This window comes from Schistocerca gregaria, chromosome 2, assembly GCF_023897955.1.
Source record: "Schistocerca gregaria isolate iqSchGreg1 chromosome 2, iqSchGreg1.2, whole genome shotgun sequence".
NCBI lineage: Eukaryota > Metazoa > Arthropoda > Insecta > Orthoptera > Acrididae > Schistocerca > Schistocerca gregaria.
The window spans coordinates 419705312-419726949 of NC_064921.1; the positions used below are offsets into that span (position 1 = coordinate 419705312).

Below are 21638 nucleotides of genomic sequence, written 5' to 3' on the forward strand. Positions count from 1 at the left end.
ATTTCCTGTAACAAAGTATTTGAAGTCACGCTGGTACGTTCTGCTGCTTTGTGTTTCCATTCCATGATTAATGTGATTTGAAGAGAAGTAATAAAATGAGCTCTAACATGGAAAGTAAGCGTTTCCGGACACATGTCCACATAACATATTTTCTTTCTTTGTGTGTGAGGAATGTTTCCTGAAAGTTTGGCCGTACCTTTTTGTAACACCCTGTATTTATGTTTGCTGTGAAGTTACCACGAGTAGCAAGATTTCGGCTTCGAGCTCCATTCTGGCACACTGTTGTAATCTGAACGTGGAGTGGGCTAGAGATGCGAACAGTTCCACGCTGGAGAAGAGTCGGCAGCCTTGTGTATGAATGGCAGGGAGGACTTGCAGGGACTGGCTTGCGCCTCCGGCTGCTATCGCGCGTGGCCTGTGGACCCTGCAGCGCCGATATCAGAGGAGGCGCAGCGCCGCCACGGCGTAGTTCTCTGTGCGCCTCTCGAGCAGACACAAGACATGCTCGGAATCGCCGTGGCCCTCTGGGTGAGTAGGCTCTGGAGTCTCGACATCTATTTCTCCGCACTGCACCGTCTGCTGTTTCAGACTTAAGATCCCACGCCTAAAGGACACCGTTCAACTACCAGGAGCTGTGTTGTCGTCTGTTTATTGCGCCCTTTGCACTACGGCTCCTACAAGCGTTTTTTCACAAAATGCGTCTTCAGTGTTGTTGTGTTCGCGGTAAGCTTGTAAGTCACTAGACTTGATGCAGGTGTCGAACCACCGAGAAAGTCTTTCAAATATGCGTTGGTATATGGTGCATGGTATTGGTGTGAAGCTATGCTTCCCTATGCAGTGGCAAACTTTAAAAGATATGAGAACTGGTTTTTGTTGACTACAGTTCAAATAGTTAAAAGCCTAGTGCTATATTTCTGTAGTTGTGCTGTCATAGAAAAAACGTAATGCATCAGTATTAATGGCATTTGGAACGAAAACTTTCTTCCTCCTATTATTATTATTATTATTATTCACTAATGAGGAGGTATCGAATAGAATTGGGGAGAAGAGGAGTTTGTGGCACAACTTCATTAGAAGAATGGATCGGTTGGTAGGACATGTTCTGAGGCATCGAGGGATCACCAATTTAGTACTGGAGGGCAGCGTGGAGGGTAAAAATCGGAGAGGGAGACCAAGAGATGAGTACACTAAGCAGATTCAGAAGTATGTAGGCTGCAGTAGGTACTGGGAGATGAAGAAGCTTGCACAGGATAGAGTAGCATGGAGAGATGCATCAAACCAGTCTCAGGACTGAGGACCGCAACAACAACATTATTATCTTATTTCCTTTCTCAGACCTTAGGTCTGGTTAAAAAGGGAAAGAGACGCGGACCTTGATGAAGCGTGACTTCCTTTTAACTGTACGGTATATGTTACATTGCATTTAGGGACTTTCGGATAATTGAACATGTATCAATAATTACAGATTTCTGTAGTTGTATATATAAGTTTGAATGTTGCTGTATTGCGTTGATGTACTGGTGGATATTGTGTGGTATGACTCCTGTAGTTGATAGTATAATTGGTATAATGTCAACTTTATCCTGATGTCACATGTCCTTGACTTTCTCAGCCAGTTGGGTGTATTTTCCAATTTTTTCTCCTGTTTTCTTCTGCATATTTGTTGTATTGGGTATGGATATTTCGATTAGTTGTGTTGATTTCTTCTTTTTATTGGTGAGTATGATGTCAGGTTTGTTATGTGGTGTTGCTTTATCTGTTATAATGGTTCTGTCCCATTATTATTATTATTATTTGAGATCGTGGTTCTGTACAGAATACAAGTTGATTCTTTCAAAGATGAAAACAGCAACCAACAACTGGTTATAAAATACATTTATTTATCCTAATAGCACTGTTATCGATGTCGAACCGGTAGGTTCATCATCAGGAGGCTGTTCACGTTTAGATTAATTGTTGAAAAAAACACACAACAACTGTAAGTAGGCTGTTTAGGTAGCGCTCTGTATGAAAATCACTGGCTGTGCCGTGTGCAGTCTGTGGCTGGTTTGCATTGTTGTCTGCCATTGTAGTTTTGGGCAGCGGCAGCTGGATGCTAATAGCACGTAGCGTTGCGCGGTTGGAGGTGAGCCGCCAGCAGTGGTGGACGTGGGGAGAGAGATGGCGTAGTTTTGTAATTTGTAAGACTGGATGTCATGAACTACTATATATATTATGACTAAAAAGGTAAATACATTGTTTGTTCTCTATCAAAATCTTTCATTTGCTAACTATGCCTGTCAGTAGTTAGTGCCTTCAGTAGTTTGAATCTTTTATTTAGCTGGCAGTAGTGACGCTCGCTGTATTGCAGTAGCTTGAGTAACGAAGATTTTTGTGAGGTAAGTGATTTGTGAAACGTATAGGTTAATGTTAGTCAGGCCCATTCTTTTTGTAGGGATTATTAAAAGTCAGGTTGCGTTGCGCTAAAAAATGTTGTGTGTCAGTTTAAGCACAGTCTTGTATAATTTTTCGAAGGGGACGTTTCACAACTAATGTTACCAACAACAGTTGTTACATAAATGCGAACATCCGTCTGAAGATAAACCGGTCTTTTCGAAACTGGTAGTGGTGATAAGTAAACAAGTAGCATTGCTAAGAGTGGCCGGCTGCTGTTCTCCTCTTTGCAAGGATCAACTTGCAGCCGGCCGCGTTGGCCGATCGGTTCTAGGCGCTTTAGTCCGGCGCCGCGCGACTGCTACGGTCTCAGGTTCGACTTCTGCCTCGGGCATGAATGTGTGTCATGTCCTTAGGTTAGTTAGGTTTAAGTAGTTTTAAGTTCTTGGGGGCTGATGATCTCAGATGTTAAGTCCCATAGAGCTCAGATCCATCAACGTGCAAAGTCTTTCTTATTGGCAGTTTCCTGAAATGGGGTTTAGAGAGTTCTCAATAATGTATTTATTTACTAATTTGTCACATTATTCCTTTTGGTGCAGCAGTGAGCAGCATAATTCTGTGTCATCAGAATAGCTTCTCAGTTTTTTTTATGCAAATCAATTACTTTCAGAGATACATTGTTTTTTCATTCTCCTGGCAAATATCAACTCTGGCACTTACGAAACAATATCCTTTCTCACTCTAGAATTTTTTTCCCGCGTTTCCAATAAGTATGTGCATGCCAGTGTTGTTCGGCCTGCTGCTTGTACTAGTGAGTACAGTGTTCATAAAATTAAATTACAAACTGCATGTAGCTGTCGCATGGTTGACAGTTATTTGAGCAGGAACTATTTTCGGAGACGAACCGTTTCTGTGGTTTAGGAAGGGACATAAGGCACAGAAATGAGACTAGATTATACTAGATGAAAGAAAGATAACCGTTTTACTGTGACTCTTGAAAATGTTACTTCTGCAAACAACTGTCTAACGAGGTAATAGTTCTCAGTGCTAATGTAAACACGAAACATACAGTACTCATCTACATCTATCTATACTCAGCAAGTTACCTTTACGATGTGTGATGCAGGGTACTTTGTATGCTACTGTTCTCCTCCTCTTTTCCTGACCCAGTCGCGAATGGTGGGTAGGAAGACCTCAGCATGAGCTTGAATTTTTCATATTTTACCACCATGGGGTTCTCTCCTTTATATGAGATTTCTCTGGGAGAATATTTTCCCAAACCGCAAATCAATATTTGGTGTCACTACCTAGAGAGGAAGAACTCTTCGGTTTCTTTTACTATTGAGTCTGTTCCTATTTGGAAGATAAGTAAGTCGCTGTTGATCTTTTCATTACTTTCGTTTAAGCCTTGTTCGTTTTCAACGCATTTTCTGTGTGAATTATCCGGACCATCGATTCAGCAAGAAATCTACGTCTACCCTACTTTCTACCACAATAGCTAGACCGTTTCGAATCCTAAGAATTGGTATCTCTTCCTCGTGCACTTTTAGTTCTCTTACCAAATTCACTATCATTTTCTTCATGACCATATCAATGTACGAACTGAAGAATAGATGTAATAAGTTCCTGTCCCTCCTTGCATCTTTTTTTTAACACATCCTTGTCTTTCTCCATCTTGCTCTTTTATTAATGTCGCGGCGTTTGGAGGAGCTTAATCCCGGCTCCATTACACTTTCCCTCTTTCCCTTAACCATTAGCGAAAACTGCGTACGAGAACGTCTGTCGATAAGCCTGATCACAACCACGAATTTATATGTTTTTTCTCGTCCTAGGACTATCATAGTACGTACCTTGAAGGGAATAATCTTTCTTATATTATTGGAACGTACGCTAAGGGGATTTTCACTGTAAAATACATCTCTCCATGACATACTACACTTTCTTGTAGCCACTAGAAGTTGATGGTGTGTCAGTAACGCTCTAGCGCCGGCTAAGTCAGCCACCCTGACGAAGCTCGTTGCTCTTCCTTAGATTTTCTCCATTTCCTCGATGAAACATATGTGGTAAGAATCCCACATTTCAGAGCAATACTCAAGAGTCGATCGAGTTTTCCAATCTGATTTCTTAGTGGGTGATTTTCATATCTTTCCGATTCTTTCACTGAAGCTCACTCTGGAAAGTGATTCCCTACGACTATTTTTATGCTTCGGATCCATAAGCATACATATCAAACGACGTCGACTGTTTCCACTTCTTGATTGCCCATCTTATCTCTTCACGCAACCTTCTTTCGCTAATGCTCCACCTACTGTTGCACTACTGGTGCAGAGGATAGTATTGGCAACAAATGTAATAAACACCACAATCACAGTAAATTACCATCGCTCTTTCACTGGGCAGATGCAAGACAGTGAAAAACATTGTATCACTTGTTAGTTCATGTGGTGCGCGATCGGTGCTTTTTAGAAAACAGATCTTTTATCAATATATTTTCCCGGCGATCTTTGCACGTCTCTGTATTTTGTGAGAGGAACTGGGAAACATTCTACACAGCCCTGCGTAATACATCGATGTGGGTACCCGAAAATGTTTCAAGAACAGTAGAAGTCATCGACAAAAGGTTTTCGCCATATGATAATCCGCAAATGAGAAAGTATTATTCTTCATGATACTGAAGCAACTATAACCTGCTTTGTTTTTAATGGAATGACGCAGTATTTTTTTATCACCACTCAGTTTCTCGCTGAAATAGGAATACGCAATATACAACTGCACCTGCACTACACTCCACATGTCACCCTATGGTGTTTGGTGGAGAGTACATGGGTAATGCTGTCAGTCTACTCCATGACTACGCGCCTCCCATCACCCCCTTCCACCCCTCTAACTTGTTCCATTCGCGATTGACAGACGGGAGAACCGACTGTCGGTGCATCCCTGTAAACTCAAATTTCTGTGATTTTCCTGTCGTGGCATTTTGCGAGTTCTGTGTCGTATGAAGTAATACACTACGTGATCAAAAGTATCCGGACACCTGGCTGAAAGTGACTTGTGACTTACAAGTTTGGCTGAAAGTGACTTGTGACTTACAAGTTCGTGGCGCCCTCCATCGATAATGCTGGAATTCAGTATGGTGTTGGTTCACCCTTAGCCTCGAAGACAGCTTCCACTCTCGCAGGCATACGTTCAATCGGGTGCTGGAAGGTTTCTTGGGGAATGGCAGCCCATGCTTCACGGAATACTGCACTGACGAGAGGTATCGATTTCGGTCGTGAGGCCTGGCACAAAGTCGACGTTCCAAAACGTGTTCTGTAGGGTTCAGGTCAGGACTCTGTGCAGGTCAGTCCATTACAGCGATGTTATTGTAGTGTAACAACTGCGACACAGGCCGTGCATTATGCAATCGCCATTCCCAAATTGCTCTTCAACAGTGGGAAGCAAGAAGGTGCTTAAAACAGCAATGTAGGCATGTGCTGTGATACTTCCACGCAAAACAATAAGGTATGCGAGCCCCCTCCACTAAGAAACACGATCACACCATAACGTCACCGCCTACGAATTTTACTGTTGGCACTACACACGCTGGCAGACGACGTTCACCGCATTCGCCATACCCACACCCTGCCATCGGATCGCCACATTGTGTACAGTGATTCCTTACTCCACACAAAGTCTTTCCACTGTTCAATCGTCCAATGTTTACGCTCCTTACACCAAGCGAGGCGTCGTATGGCATTTACCGGCGTGATGTGTGGTTTATGAGCCGCGCTCGACCAAGTTTTCTCACCTCCCGCCTAAGTGTCACAGTATTTGCAGTGGATCCTGATGCAGCTCGGAATTCCTGTGTGATGGTCTGGATAGATTTCTGCCTGTGGCATATTACAAGCCTCTTGAACTGTCGGCAGTCTCTGTCAGTAAACAGGCGAGGCCGGCCTGTACGCTTTTGTGCTGTACGTGTCCCTTTACGTCTCCACTTCACTATCACGTCGGAAGCAGTGAACCTAGGAGTGTGGAAATCTCACGTACAGACGTATGACACAAGTGAAACCCAATCACCTAACCATGTTTGATGTCCCTGAGTTCCACGGAGTGTCCCATTCTGCTCTCTCACGATGTCTAATAATTACTGAGGTCACTGATATGGAGTACCTGGCACTCAGTGTCAGTACGATGCAACTAATATGAAAAACGTGTGTCTTTGGGGGTGTCCGGATACCTTTGATCACATAGTGTATGTTGCTTGACTCTTCTTGAAAAACAATATTGTCCGCAGCTCGTGGTCGTGCGGTAGCGTTCTCGCTACGCGCGCCCGGGTTCCCGGGTTCGATTTCCGGCGGGGTCAGCGGTTCTAAGCGCGCAGTCCGGAACCGCGCGACTGCTACGGTCGCAGGTTCGAATCCTGCCTCGGGCATGGATGTGTGTGATGTCCTTAGGTTAGTTAGGTTTAAGTAGTTCTAAGTTCTAGGGGACTGATGACCATAGATGTTAAGTCCCATAGTGCTCAGAGCCATTTAAACCATTTAAAAACAATATTTGTAGGTATTCGCTGGCAAATTTTCCCAAATACAGCCAGGAAATGTACTAAAAGTGACGCTAAATATTTTGATGCTGTATCAGTATAGGTCCAAGCCCGTCCAGCTGTTTAAACCTGCATTTCGGCAGAATTCGACTCAATTTAGCGCACTTGCCGACCATAACCGCGAGAAGCTCTACAGTGAACACTGACGTGTTATATCAAGTTCTTTCAATATCTATCTAGATCAAAAGATACCAGTGTTAAACATACAGTGCACGAATTAGTGACCCATTTACTTACAAATCTCATTTTTATATTGTGGACCATCCTCAGGCCGCGGAGAAGCCACGTATAAATGAAGGAATTCCACAAAAGTAAACAAACCATGGAATAAAATTTTCTTATTTGGATTTAACATAAACCCGCCTTCGATAACATTAGCCAGGAGCACACGTGTAGCTACAACAGACGTGAATGAACTGAACCGGCATCTGCCTGGAGGGATTTAGGAAAATCGGGGCAGACTTCCGTACATGCGGCTGCTTACGAGTTCTAGCCACTACTTTTGCTGAGGCATCTTTGTCAATACTTCAACATGAAACAAACAGATGAAAGCAGTGTCTACAAAGAGGAATGATGCACTATCAAGTATTTTGACGCAGATGCTAGTGAAGAACTTCGGAACTCTCGAAGAAGTTACGACAGATGGAACTCGTTTACTCGTTTATAATTCGTTTTTATGATACACGGCATGGGGAATGGACTAAAGTTTCGTTAACAGTTATATGTGAACAAATACAGTGCCGCTGACGATGTTATTCTATGCATCAGTAACATGAAGGGGGTCAGAGTTTTGATCTTATTTGGCTACACACTTACGTTACTCTCAAACTGACTAGGTCGTGCACAATGTACACTGACATAAGCTCTTAAATTCTGAAATATTTTACGTACCTGTAATACTGAAAAGTCATCATAATCATGATTTCGCTGCTTCAGAAAGAGTACTTCCAGTTATGTTCATGTTAAACGGTCACCTCCTTGTTGTCTTACCAGTTTAATGATATCATCTACCCTTACTTCTTTAAGATATTGTCAGACCACATCGTATCGCACGGAAACCAGAAAAAAAGATCATCCATTACAATTTCAGCAAGCATGTCTAATTTCATACCGTACACCTACCCATTTCAGATTCATTATGACTTAGCGTAAATATTACCGAACATTTATTTTTGTAAGTCATGGTTGCAAAAAACTAACATGACTTATTTAAGGGAGAATGGACGATTTCCTTGCAAGTACCATGTTCAAGATTTTGTGCAAAAGCTGGGTATTGCTGTCTTCACCACGAAAAGTTTATGTGGTCCACTGTGTCTGACAATGAAAGCGAAGGCTTGTTTGCTCTGCTTCATTTCGCTAAATTGTCTCCTACTATTTCACACTGCGTCCGTCTACCAGAACGATGTGCGGCACCAGCTCGCGACTTTGGCGCACGCCGTTGTTCAGATGTCTCGGAATTCAGACAAGACCGATCTGTAGGGGAACGCAGACTCTCTCGGGGAATTTCTTTGATTAAATCTTCTCGGGTTATCAGCCGAGTCGTGGTCTCACAACGTTTCGACGAATTCCCTACACGTCCAGTGGCAAACTCGTCGAAACGTTACGGCAACACGACTGACTCGACTGATAACCCGAGAAGATCTGCCGTCCTTGCACATATGCTTCATTGTGGGATCTGTTGTTGACAATATTGACTCCTTCAGAAAATAAAGACACATTCGGTCAGTGGACACTAGACGGAAAAAAATAGTTGCACCAGGATAACGCTTCTTAAGTTGAGATGCTTCCTTGTGGCACACTTCTTCTGTTTTGTACAGGAGCTCACAATAGTTGAGAACTTCTCTCTTTAATGTGCTGTTTACTCGTAAATTCTCTCAGAAATGTTGTTTGTGTTTATCACAAGGGGCGATCAAAAAGTTTCTGTTTGAGGACGTTTCTGAACACAGCGCGATTCCGATACAGGTATATATGCACTGACATGTAGGCAAGCGGTTCGTGTGACCTTCAAACCTTTTAATCACCACTCATATTTATTTAGTTTACGAATTTTCTAAAAATAGCTCTGAGCACTATGGGACTCAACTTCCGAGGTCATCAGTCCCCTAGAACTTAGAACTACTTAAACCTAACTAACCCAGGCACATCACACACATCCATGCCCGAGGCAGGATTCGAACCTGCGACCGTAGCGGTCTCGCGGCTCCAGACTGTAGCGCCTAGAACCGCACAGCCACTCCGGCCGGCACGAATTTTCTAATCGGCGTTGTTCAAACCATGTATTCATCAGTGTCACGTTCAAAGAGCTTTGGTTCGCAATGATTCTACGGAACCCGATACTCCAAAAATATTATTAATATTTATGTATGTGTGTATATGTGTGTGTGAGTACGTTCCATATCTCCTCCTAAACCAGTGGATGGATTCCAACCAAACATGGAGCCAAAATCCTTTGTTGTCAGGCAACATCACTGTTAGGTAACAACTACCTACCTATCGTAGTACGGGAAATATGACGTCATATACACTGAGATGCGTGAAAAAAATGAAGCATCATAAATGAAGTTTTAATAGAGTTATTCTTTACTACTAAGACATTCCTACACTTGAGTCATCTTGAGGAAATCCCTGACACCCTGCAACGCTTTTGACAGCTTTCAACTGTGAAGCGGAAACGGCTGTAGGAGGAAACAATCGCCAATACAGCAAGTAAGAGGCGTTGCCTTAGAGAGATTTACGAAACGCCGTTGTACACACGCGAAGCAGCTGCGCCCAGTGTACAGAAACTGTATGGGATATTACACTAGAAACATACTTAACTTTTCGTTTTCGTTTCTAATAGAAAATTGGCAAAATGATTATCTGGGTAACGCCGAATTTGTCGGCTAATTAGCTAATAAAGCCGACCTCGGGGAAGATCGGTTCCGGAGAAATGTAAAACACGAGAGGGAATATTGACCATAAGAATTATCTTAGAAAGTAGGCTGAAGAAAGACAGACCTACATTTACAGCTATATATGATGGTACTAATTGTTCCCGAAAGAACATATACCATTGGTGACCGTGCAGCTTCTCTAGAATAAAATGATAATTGAGATCCCGGGTTCGAGTCCCTGTCGGGGCACACATTTTCAACGTGTTATCAATGATGTATATCAACGCCTGTTTGCAGCTAGGGTATCGATTTAATTATCATTTCATACCACATTTACAGCATTTGTAGATTTATAGGGAGCAGTTACCGTGACTGACGCATCCACAGCTTCGTAGTTCTTCGAAAGTTGAATATTACTCCAAGTTTATATCGTAATTCACTTGGAAGTTATAATCTGAGAAATCGGATGAATGATTTTAAAACGCCCTGGCACCTTGCCAAGTACGACAGAGTCGTATATTCGAAGCCAACTGAGCCGTCGCATGGAATATTCATTTCTGTGGAGGATAGATTGAATGACATAGGAGAATAGGCTACAACCCTGTTACACCTCATCACAACTCCTGCTTCCGTTTCATGGCCTTTCACTTTTACAAGTGCAGCCTTTCGTACCCGGCGGGAGTAGCCGAGCGCTTCTAGGCGCTACAGCCTGGGACCTCGCTACCGCTACGGTCGCAGGTTCGAATCCTGCCTCGGGCATGCATGTGTGTGATGTCCTTAGGTTAGTTAGGTTTAAGCAGTTCTAAGTTCTAGGGGACTAATGACCTCAGAAGATAAGTCCCATAGTTCCCAGAGCCATTTGAACCATTTGATAATACGGTGACCGATCGGTACAGAATGGCTCGACAGCGCCAGTAGACGGAGCTTTAACTTTCTCCCTCAGGAGTTCGTTCGATGTTGTGAACATGTAAGGGAAAATGGACCGATGAATTTCAAGACTGCTTTGTAGATCACTGCATGATTCTATCATAGTTTAGCATTTACTTAGTCACTCAAAAACTGTTTTAGATTTTGGGATAGGTAATTCGTTTATAAATATTGTGCCCAATCTTTATCTCTGTCTCTGTCTCTGTTTTTCTCGCACATTCAACTGAATTACAGAAAATGTAACAGTAATATTACAGCAAATAAATGATTTTGCTGGCTTTATCTAGAAGAGGGTGCGCACCAGTTGCAATAGGATATTTTTCACTTTATTGTTTCAACTATTGTATTTCACATGATGTAAAAATTATACTACTGAATAGAAGTAGTGATCAGGTAAGAATGACCTTACGAGTTTTACTAAAAAGTACGAAGGATCAACTAATTTTTATTTGGAATACTATCTAAATTATGAATCGCACTACTTTTAATGGAGCGTTTATGATCTTGCGTCCTTACTGACTGGATATGGAACTTTCTTTTTGCATTATAACATATTCATAGATATTGAAGTTTTTATTCATACATACTGCGGACACAACAATATGAACAGCAGATGGACAAGCGAAGAAATGTGCCTTTTAGTAGAACAAACGCAGAAACGCCAGAGAACGCCGCGGTTACAAATCACGATGGGGAGCAAGTTCCGTGTGATGCACTAGCTCGTTTCTGAGCGTGCGCCGATCACGATGTAAACCTCGTCTGGCGTGCGTAACGATGAGATACACGTCCCTTGTGATCCATCGCTGAGGCAGTGAGGAGGTTCTGTGACGTACTCTCGACGAAAATCACGCTGCTCCATTGTTGAAACCAAGAATGCAGAATGCATTTTTCTGCTGTGTTATTGCCATCTCGACTCGGCACATGCTGGGTAATGAATGAGCAGCTGAATTTGCTGTACGAGGAATGCCCCTACGGGGAGCCACATGAACTGGCAACTTAAAACTGACGCCAACGTAAATTTTTATTTTCGATGCGTGAGCTAAATTTTACCGAGAGATTCTGTCTTCATTTATGTATACGATTCATTCATGCGAAATCAGACGAATCTTTTTGAAACAATTTGAACATCTCTGTTCCTTTCTCAACTCCTCGTTCGACACCAATGGTCACCTGTACTACAATAGCCTTGTGGTTGCTGACTGCGATCTCCACGTTCACTAAATCGAAAAAATCGAATGTGTTCATTGCCAGCATATCCAATACGTTTCCTTCGCGGATTCGCTGTCTCTGTATGCTACAAATAATTTTAGGAGGATACACAGGCATGCAGAACTTCAGTACACAAGACTTCTTCCTGCCAAATAACATAGCTCTTTGAAACTTGGACCATATATAGGAAGAACTTTACAGTATAGTACACAAGGTTACTGAAACAAAAACGTAATGAGACGAACAGAAATGATACCGTCATTCAAAGACGATAATTACACTGAAGTCACTGCAGTTAATGATGGTCCCCTGAACATTACACAAGGCGGAACACGGTTATTAATAGGGTGTGTGATCACCACGGATGGCAATACGTGCTCTGCAATGTACTCCCATGCTGGTCACAAGGTAGGTACGGAGTTACTGTGTTGAGTGTTCGATTTGTCCATCAGTGTGGTTGACAACTGCTGAGTGGCCGTGGGTTGTGTGAATGTCCTGCAATTCGTCTCCCCAATGCATCCCACACGTGCTCGATGGCATTTCAGCAGGTGAAACTGGCAGGCCAGACGAGTCGCCGAATATCCTCAATTACAGCTGTTCAGTGCGGTTGCGTATTCTCAGCCTTAGAACCGAAGCCTGGGCCGAGTTCACCCCTAACCAGACGCGTATAGGAAAGGAGTACTAAAAAATACTCCGCCCCAACAGGTAATGAAGGCCCTACGGTTCCGACCGGCCGCCGCGTCATCCTCAAACCACAGGCGTCACTGGCTGCGGACATGGAGAGGCATGTGGTCAGCACATCGCTCTTCCGGCCGTATGTCAGTTTACGAGACCGAAGCCGCTACTATTCAATCAAGTAGCTCCTTAGTTTGCCTCACAAGGGCTGAGTGCACCCCGCTTGCCATCAACGCTCGGCAGACCGAATCGTTCACCCATCCAAGTGCTAGCCCAGCCCGACAGCGCTTAACTTCGGTGATCTGAAGGGAACCGGTGTTCCCACTGCGGCAAAGCCGTTACTGGAAAAGGAGTATAGTGTCACAATAATGCTGACCGATGAGTGTACAGTGTTCAAAGTTTAGTTCGGTACATATGTGCAACATAGTGCCTCCTGACAACATAACACCAGAACCATCAAAACTATTATGTTCGACAACGTTAGAAATACTCTCCTACAGCGAGAGATGGATACATCTAAAGCATCCAAACAATGTCGAGCAAGATCGTTTTGATCGTCCAGGTGTTACAGTATAGGAAGGCATAATTCTTCATTTGCATACTGACCTTCAAATCTTGATCAGGTACATTCACAAGCCATTGTTGCCACTATTATATATCATCTGGTTCCTTACATCGACTGCAAACTGAATGAATAGAAAAGGTTTACAGACAGTAAATACTGTCGACATTTGCACCATTGTGCACTATTTTCAGAGCATTACAGATAAGAAGCTAATTGGGACTCACAAAGTAATTATCTGAATGGAACGGAAATCGGTAGATGTGATGTACATATAGAGACAGACAAATAATCTAAATTTCAGAAAGTCTGGAGGACTTCACAAGTTGGGCAAGTCAGTAATGTGTTGGTCCACCTCTGGCATTATGCAAGCAGTTATCAGTTTGACATACAGTTGTTGGATGTCCTCGTGAGGGATAGTGTGCCAAATTCTGTCCGACTGGTGCGTTAGGTCGTCAAAATCCCGAGATGTTTACAGCCCTGCCCACTGCCAAAGGCTTTCTCCATTCAAGGTACAAGGTACCCTCTGCCATGCACCGTATAGTGGCTTGCGGAGAACGTATGTAGGTAATACAATGTAAGCTTTCACGGCTGGCATTCCTCTCTGACTGTGTGAAACATATTCAACCTTCCTCTTTTCTGTTAAAATTATTACGTTATTTATAAATCTCAATATCCTCTCTATGCGTAACCGCAGATAATGCGATGATTTTGGCATGACACTCGTCTCAGAGAATTTTACGAGGTTCAGTCAAATGAAACCTAGTCAGTGCGTCTAACTTTCACCACCATTTGGCCACATGGTGTAACCAGTGGTTCCCGAAAATCAATCCTTCCCAGACACAGGCAAACATTGTACGTCGTACCACTCGCTCCTTCCGGCTCCTTGATTTCTCCCTTACCATCTGCGCCCGTCCTATCCGCCTCTCACTCACCCTCACCTACCTTGGCCTCACCATTGACGATCACCTCACCTGTATCTCTCCTCTCCATACTATCCAATCGAAAGCCCACTCCTCTCTGGCCGAACATGGGGGTTGAACCCATCTACCATCCTCCACACTTACAAATCCTTAATCCGCCCCATCATCTGTTATGCCAGTCCTGCCTGGATATCCGCCCCGCCCCCCCCCCACCCCCCAAATTCTATAAGTCCCTCCAGATTCTCGAGTGCCATGCGCTCCGCCCCGTCTTCCGTATCTTTCGTCCCCCACGTGGATCCTCTGTGACCTGACTCCTTTCCCCATTTGCTCCTGTTCCTCGAACATATCCGCATACTCTACACCTCCCGCCACCTTGATCCCCCTCATCCCCTGGTTGCTCCTCACCTCTCCAACACCCGCCCTCTTCTGCACCTTCTTTACATCCTTCATCTCCTTTCCCAAGGTGGCTTCTGTCAACTCCCCCTCTCAGATGATGCCCTCTCTCCCTCCATTTATTCCTCCTATCAACTCTGATCCTCACCTCCCCCTCCTTTTCTCTGTCCTTTCCCTGGGCTCCCTCTCCCCCCCTTCCATCCTGTTTTTTCCCCATCTACCATGTCTCTGCCTCTCTTATCCCCCCCCCCCCCAAGTCCTTCCGCATTCCCCTCCTCTGCCTTTCCCCACTCCCTCTCGCGTCTGTCCAGTCGCCCCCCCCCCCTCTTGTGAGTCCTCATCCTCCGTCGGCTCCTTTACCCCTCCCCCCCACTTCGTTTTTTTCTCTCCTTCCCCCTTTTCTCACCCATCATCTGTCCAGGTTCCCCCCATCTGCCCTCGGCTGTGGTGTGTCATATTTGTGCCAACTTTTTAGAGCAGTGTTCAAGTGAGTGTTCAGTGTTGTGCATCTTTCCAAAGCGTTGCGAACAGAAATCGTGCTGTTTCTGGGTGTGATTTTTATGTCCCTTGTGAACAGAAACCAGACTGTCGCCGTGTTTTTTAATTGTCTGTCTATTATTTTACCTGTCTGCTTCCTGTGTATTTTATTAACATCGCCAACCCTTTGTTTTATGTTTTAAGTTCCACAATTTTCCGCCATTTTACCATGTAAGTCAACGAATTTATCGCCTGATTTAATAATTTATTATCTTCATTAAAAAAAAAAAAACAAATTCTGATGGCTGAAGAGCGGCGTACTAAGCTGCTGGCAGTTTGCCCCCTTCGGCGGGAATCGAATCTTAATAAAGGAAAAAAAATGCATCTAACTTTGCCTTACACGTAAGGTGGCACCATGTAACTGCGGGTGTCATGGCGTCATCTATTGGTAGAGAGATTGACGTGTGCGCACCGTTTAAGGTTGCATAGCGCCAATGTGGTTTCACGCCGAAGAGTAGGTGGTTACAAAAGTTATCGTTCACTATCGAACATGCAGGAGAGTAAGCAGGAACAACGAGCAGTGATTCGATTCATACCATGTAAGCTTTCACTTCCCGGAAGTTTTAATTAATGAGTGATTCGATTTTTGTCGGCGGAGGGAGTTGGAGGCCGTGCAATGTATCGACGAACGAGCTTCACAAAATCTTAGACAAGCCATGAAGTCGAAACGCCGAGGCATGTTGTCCAATGGCGTGATCCTCCTGCATGATAATGGCCGCCCATACACGGCCAATGCCGTGAAGACGACATTGCAGCAGTCTCGGTGGGAAACGTTGGAAGATCCACCGTAGAGTCCCGACCTTTCACCGTGTGACTTTCATGTGTTTGGACCTCTAAAGCAAGCTATTCGCCGACATCGATTCGCAACGGACGACGAAGTGTGTGACTGAGTCCAGGCCTGGATCCGACAGCAGTCTACTAGCTTCTTCAAGGATGGAATCGACCGGCTAGTGTCGCAATGGGATAAATGTGCCAACAGTTTTGGCGACTATTTTTGTGTTTGTGTATTGTCTATCACTACATTTTTGAATTAATAAAATCACTACCGTTACTTTACACTAGTGACAGGGTTTCATTTGAATGCCCCTTATATTTCATGATCACCCCGTCGGTAAAGTTGCTTCGCTGCGGCCGATTTAGCCATATGTCCCAGGCGGCAACTCTTCTTGTGTTAGCTAGGCGGCTGATAACACTTCTTTTTGTAATACCAATACAAACCAGCCAGAAACTACAAGGAATTTTATATACAACCCGTATATGGTGTAGAAACTACCTTCAGACCCACCAGGAAGATTAAAGGATGTTTAATATCGGTAAAAGATACGTGACATCCTTTGGTTACACCTTTCAATCGAAAACGTTGGCTTTACCAGAGATAATCTCGTAGCCGACGTCACTTGATGAACTGTGGTGCCCTCTGCACTGTCCATGTATTCGGCGCTCTCTCTAGTTCTGGTTGCAGTTCGCCACTTTACCTCTGAAGATATCTCTCGCAGTCGGAAAGTTTCAAGTGATGTACTGGTGTAGACGCAGGCGAAGATGTCCTTCACTGCTGTAAAAATATATCTCTGATAAATTCTACTCTTTATTATTATGTTTCATAAACATACCGATGTTCATCATCTAAATAACTGTAAAATTCTTGAGAGTACTAGGATTAAAAAGAGGAAACCTCTCGCTTCAAGAGGCTATGGGTAGTGGTGATCCATTGCGGTAACTGAGGTCACGTGAGCACTTGGCTCAGGTTAAGGACATCGTACAATAGTTTGTAGCCCGCGGTGTGGTGACCCGAGAGCTGGAGGTATAGGATTAAAAAGCGGAAACCTCTCGCTTCAAGAGGCTATGGGTAGTGGTGATCCATTGCGGTAACTGAGGTCACGTGAGCACTTGGCTCAGGTTAAGGACAACGTACGATAGTTTGTAGCCCGAGGGGTCGTGACCCGAGAGCTGGAGGAATGGACTATTTTTAATATTTTGGAAGACGAATGGCGACTTGTAAATAACTAAAAAAGCTCCAGTGCCGACCCTAGTAACAACCTGCTTAACATCGAATTTTAAATCGTTGTCCATAAAGAGTATATTTTTTTTCTTTCCCTGAGAGCTAGGTGGTAGGAAGGGAGGGGGCGCGCCCTTGCCTCCTGGTATGGGGGCCACTGTCTCCTCTGCCTGAGAATTGTCCCGTGGCAGATGCGTCAGGCGCTAAAGCTCAGCCACCGTGGCAGTTGCGATAACCCCATCCTTGCTGACTGAAGCTCCAGGGCTCGGTCGCCGTCCGCCTCCGTCTCAGAAACATTTGATCAGTCCAGCTGCTTAGGTTAAGAGGCACGAAGTCCATCAAGTGCTTACTTCGAAACAGTTTTCAGTAAACAAGCAACGAAGGTTGTCTTTTCGGACATACTCATAGGGAGTGTTACACAGATGAACCGAAACATTATGATCACTGTCCACCGGCAGATATAACGGTGCCTCGTGCGATTGCGGGCACATGACACGATAAAGAAGGCACACAAGTGGAACAGAGATGAACGGGGAAACATTCTAAAGACAAAACGGTCCGCAAACAGAGAAACTGATATTAGTGACTTTGACAGATGGCAAAGTGCCTCGGTCCCGACTACAGGAACGAGTATTTCAACAACGGAGAAGCGAGTCGACTGTTCCCGTGCTGCTGTGGTGCGCATCTGTGAAACGTATTTGAAGGTCGGAATCTACTTGACTGTGTAAAGCAGGTCACTGCTAAGGCTGTATCACAACATACGGGTTTTTTATCTTACACATCCGCGTTAGTTTACACTTTTCTACATCTAGAGCTAGTTGACACTCATCATACCGACTAGAAATCTTGTCTAAGTCGTCCTGTATGCTCATAAACTCATTCAGCGACGATATCTTACCGTGCACCATAGCATCTTCAGCAAACAACCGCAGGTTGCTGCTGACCCTGTCCGCCAGGTCATTAATATACGAGGGTTGGAACTTTAGTAGTGGCAACTGTTTATTTACTGCTCGTACAAAAATAGATACGTGTTTCAAAGTTTTACTGCCCTTGAAAGTAGTCACCAGCATTGTGTATAAGCCGTTTCCAGCGATGTGGAAGTCGTAGCATACTCCTAGCAGTGTCAGTTGTGTTGACAGTTCGAGCAGCGCGGTCTATTGGCCAACGAATTTGTAGCAGTTCTGAAGCTAATGCCGTGAAGTGTTTCCTTCAGTATAGAAATCGAGTTGAACTTACGAGGGCTTAAGTCAGGAGAGTGCAGTGGGTGGTAAAGCACGTAGCAGACCCAGCAGTCAAACAAATCAGTAACAGCTTTCACTGTACGTGCTTGATCATTGTCCTGCAAAATGATGGTCAGGTCCTGCAGAAAGTGACATCACTTCTGTCTCTAAGCTGGTCGTAGGTTTTGTTCCAAAAATTAAAAGACCTACATGAATAGACCTACATGAATTTTCTCCTTGACACCCGATCCTGTTCCGGTGTGCAATCTTAGGGGTAACATGTAAGCGTAGGCTTCCGCGGCCGTCGTCACTGTCAATAAAATTTCGAGTCTAGTACCAATTTTCACTTGTCACTTCAACTGCATTTTATGTATGACCAGTGTCTTTTTTTCACCTGTAGTGTTTAATAAAACTCTTCTGGACTGTTGACCGCACTTTCAATATATAAAACTGTTCGACGTTTCGGCCGCTATTGCAAGTAGCCTTCCTCAGGGCTTTGTGCTGAGCTGACTTGGTCAGCACAAGGCCTTGAGGAGGACCACTTGCAATAGTAGCGGAAACGTCGAACAATTTTATATATTGATAATGCGGTCAACAGTCCAGAAGAGCCTCATTGATCACAGCAGGCAAAAAAAGATACTGATCATACATAAAATGGAGTTGTACTAGACTCGAACTTCCCACCTTTCTCGAGAAGTCGCACTGCCATTACAGATATAAACGAGGCTACTGCTTCATACACTATTGGGACAAAATGTTGCTATGTACAAAGAGTCAACAACTGTTTTTATTTTTTCCTCCAGAACTTAAAATTTATCAAATAAAGAAGTTAATCATTTTATCTGAAAATAAAAACGATCTTGGTTGCAAAGCTTCTTAATGTTAATAACGTGTTTCACCTTTTTAGGGCATCGGATTGTGTAAAACCAGCTGGATGTGTTACCCGTCCGTCATAAAGCCACATAAACTGGAAAATGGGCGCTAAAGTAACTGGATGTGTAATCTATCCGCCATATTCAGTTACTTTTGCTGCTCGCGTTGGTCGAGATCCAATGACTGTTAGCAGAATATCGAATCGATGGGTTCGGGAGCGTAATATGGAACGCCGTGTTGGATCCCAATGGCCTCGTATCACTAGCAGTCGAGATGACAGGAATCTTATCCGCATGGCTGTAACGGATCGTGCAGCCACGTCTCGATCTCTGAGTCAACAGATGGGGACGTTTGCAAGACAACTACCATCTGCACGAACATTTCAACGACGTTTGCAGCAGCATGGAGTATCAGCTCGGAGACTATGGCTGCGGTTACCCTTGACGTTGCAACACAGACAGGAGCGCCTGCGATGGTGTACTCACCGACGAACCTAGATGCACCAATGGCAAAACGTCATTTTTTCGGATGCATCCTGGTTCCGCTTACAGCATCATGATGATCGCATGTTTGGCGACATCGCGGTGAACGCACATTGGAAGCGTATATTTGTCATCGCCATACTGGAGTATCACCCGGCGTGATGGTATGGGGTGCCACTGATTACACGTCTCGGTCACCTCTTGTTCACATTGACGGAACTTGAACAGTGGACGTCACATTTCAGATGTGTTACGACCAGTGGCTCTACCCTTTATTCGATCCCTGCGAAACCCTACATTTCAGCAGGATAATGCAAGACCGCATGTTGCAGGTCCTATACGGGCCTTTCTGAATACATAAAATGTTCGACTGCTGCCCTGGTCAGCACATTCTCCAGAATCTCGCCAATTGAAAACGTCTGGTAAATGGTGGACGAGCAACTGGCTCGTCACAATACGCCAGTCACTACTCTTCATGAACTGTGGTATCGTGTTGAAGCTGTATGGGCAGCTGTAACTGTACACGCCATCAAAGCTGTGACTCAATGCCCAGGCGTATCAAGGCCGTTATTATGGCCAGAGGTGGTTGTCTTGGGTACTGATTTCTCAGGATCTATACACCCAAATTGTGTGAACATGTAATCACATGTCAGTTCCAGTATAATATATTTGTCCAATGATACCCGTTGATCATCTGCATTTCATCTTGGTGTAGCAATTTTAATAGCCAGTAATGTACTATTGGTTCGGAAAACTTTGTAGATAGGCTCTCTGGGGATAGCTGACTATCTTCGAATGTCCACCATTTCAGGTTTTTCAGGATTTCCTTACAGCTTTCCCATAGCTCAAACAAACCTGTGAACATTCGTGCTTCCCTTCGTAGTTTACGTTCAGTATCTTCTGTTATCCTATTTGGTATGCGTCCTACACATCTTCACATTGGACATTTGACACATTTGACGTAAGACATCAGCGTGAGTCCACTATCGTGCTCTTCAAACCAACGTACCAGGATTCTGGCCTTATGTTTGTTGTTGTGGTCTTCAGTCCTGAGACTGGTTTGATGGAGCTCTCCATGCTACTCTACCCTGTGCAAGCTGCTTCATCGCCCAGTACCTACTGCAGCCTACATCCTTCTGAATCTACTTAGTGTATTCATCTCTTGGTCTCCCTCTACGATTTTTACCCTCCACGCTGCCCTCCAATACTAAATTGGTGATCCCTTGATGCCTCAGAATGTGTTCTACCAGCCGATCCCTTCTTCTAGTCAAGTTGTGCCACAAATTCCTCTTCTCCTCAGTTCTATTCAGTACCGCCACATTAGTTACGTAATCAAATAATGTAATCTTCAGCATTCTTCTGTAGCACCACATTTCGAAAGCTTCTATTCTCTTCTTCACTGAACTGTTGATCGTATATATTTCACTTCCGTACATGGCTACACTCCATACAAATACTTTCAGAAAAGACTCGTATAACAAGACGACCGACCGACGGTGAACCAAGATTAGTAATGTGGAATACATTTCGGCGGAATAATTTTTACTTTGCAGACTGCAGGTACATGGTTGTCTTTCACCTACTAAGTTACGATTGCGAAGTGTCTGATCAGTCTGCCTTCCCCACGACTCAACAACGTAAAGAATTTTTTCTTTCCCTGTGTACGGGAGAATGATATATTTTAAGAACTCTTCGTGCAGCACTGTAATGAACTTCCCTAATTTCGCCCAGGTCTCTTTAATTTATGAGTCAAGTCGTCAAATCTTTTTTGAATAATCCGGCCATATTAGTCGTATGGTTATTGCATCCATATGAAAAAGTAAGGAAATATCTTTCCTCAAACTGTTATAATACAGTGTGCTGTGAAGGAATATCAATCTTGTTCGAATCAGTTTTCACTTCTTGTTCTTTAAGGGACTTATTATACGTTCATTGGTATTTGCAGTCGGTTAGATAGGTATTAATTACATAATCTAAGTTAAAATTAGAGATGAGTACTTTTGTGTATATCTCTTA

General features: G+C 43.9%; 1 protein-coding gene across 1 annotated transcript in view; it reads left to right on the forward strand.

Moving 5' to 3' along the window:
• Window positions 1–317: 317 nt before the first annotated feature.
• The window catches only part of LOC126323780 (leucine-rich repeat-containing protein 15-like), a 108484-nt gene continuing 87163 nt past the window's right edge, over window positions 318–21638 (forward strand). Inside the window, exon 1 of the mRNA XM_049994781.1 lies at window positions 318–528. Within this exon, the coding sequence (XP_049850738.1) occupies window positions 355–528 (174 nt within the window). The 5' untranslated portion in view covers window positions 318–354. The remainder of the gene's footprint in view (window positions 529–21638) is intronic.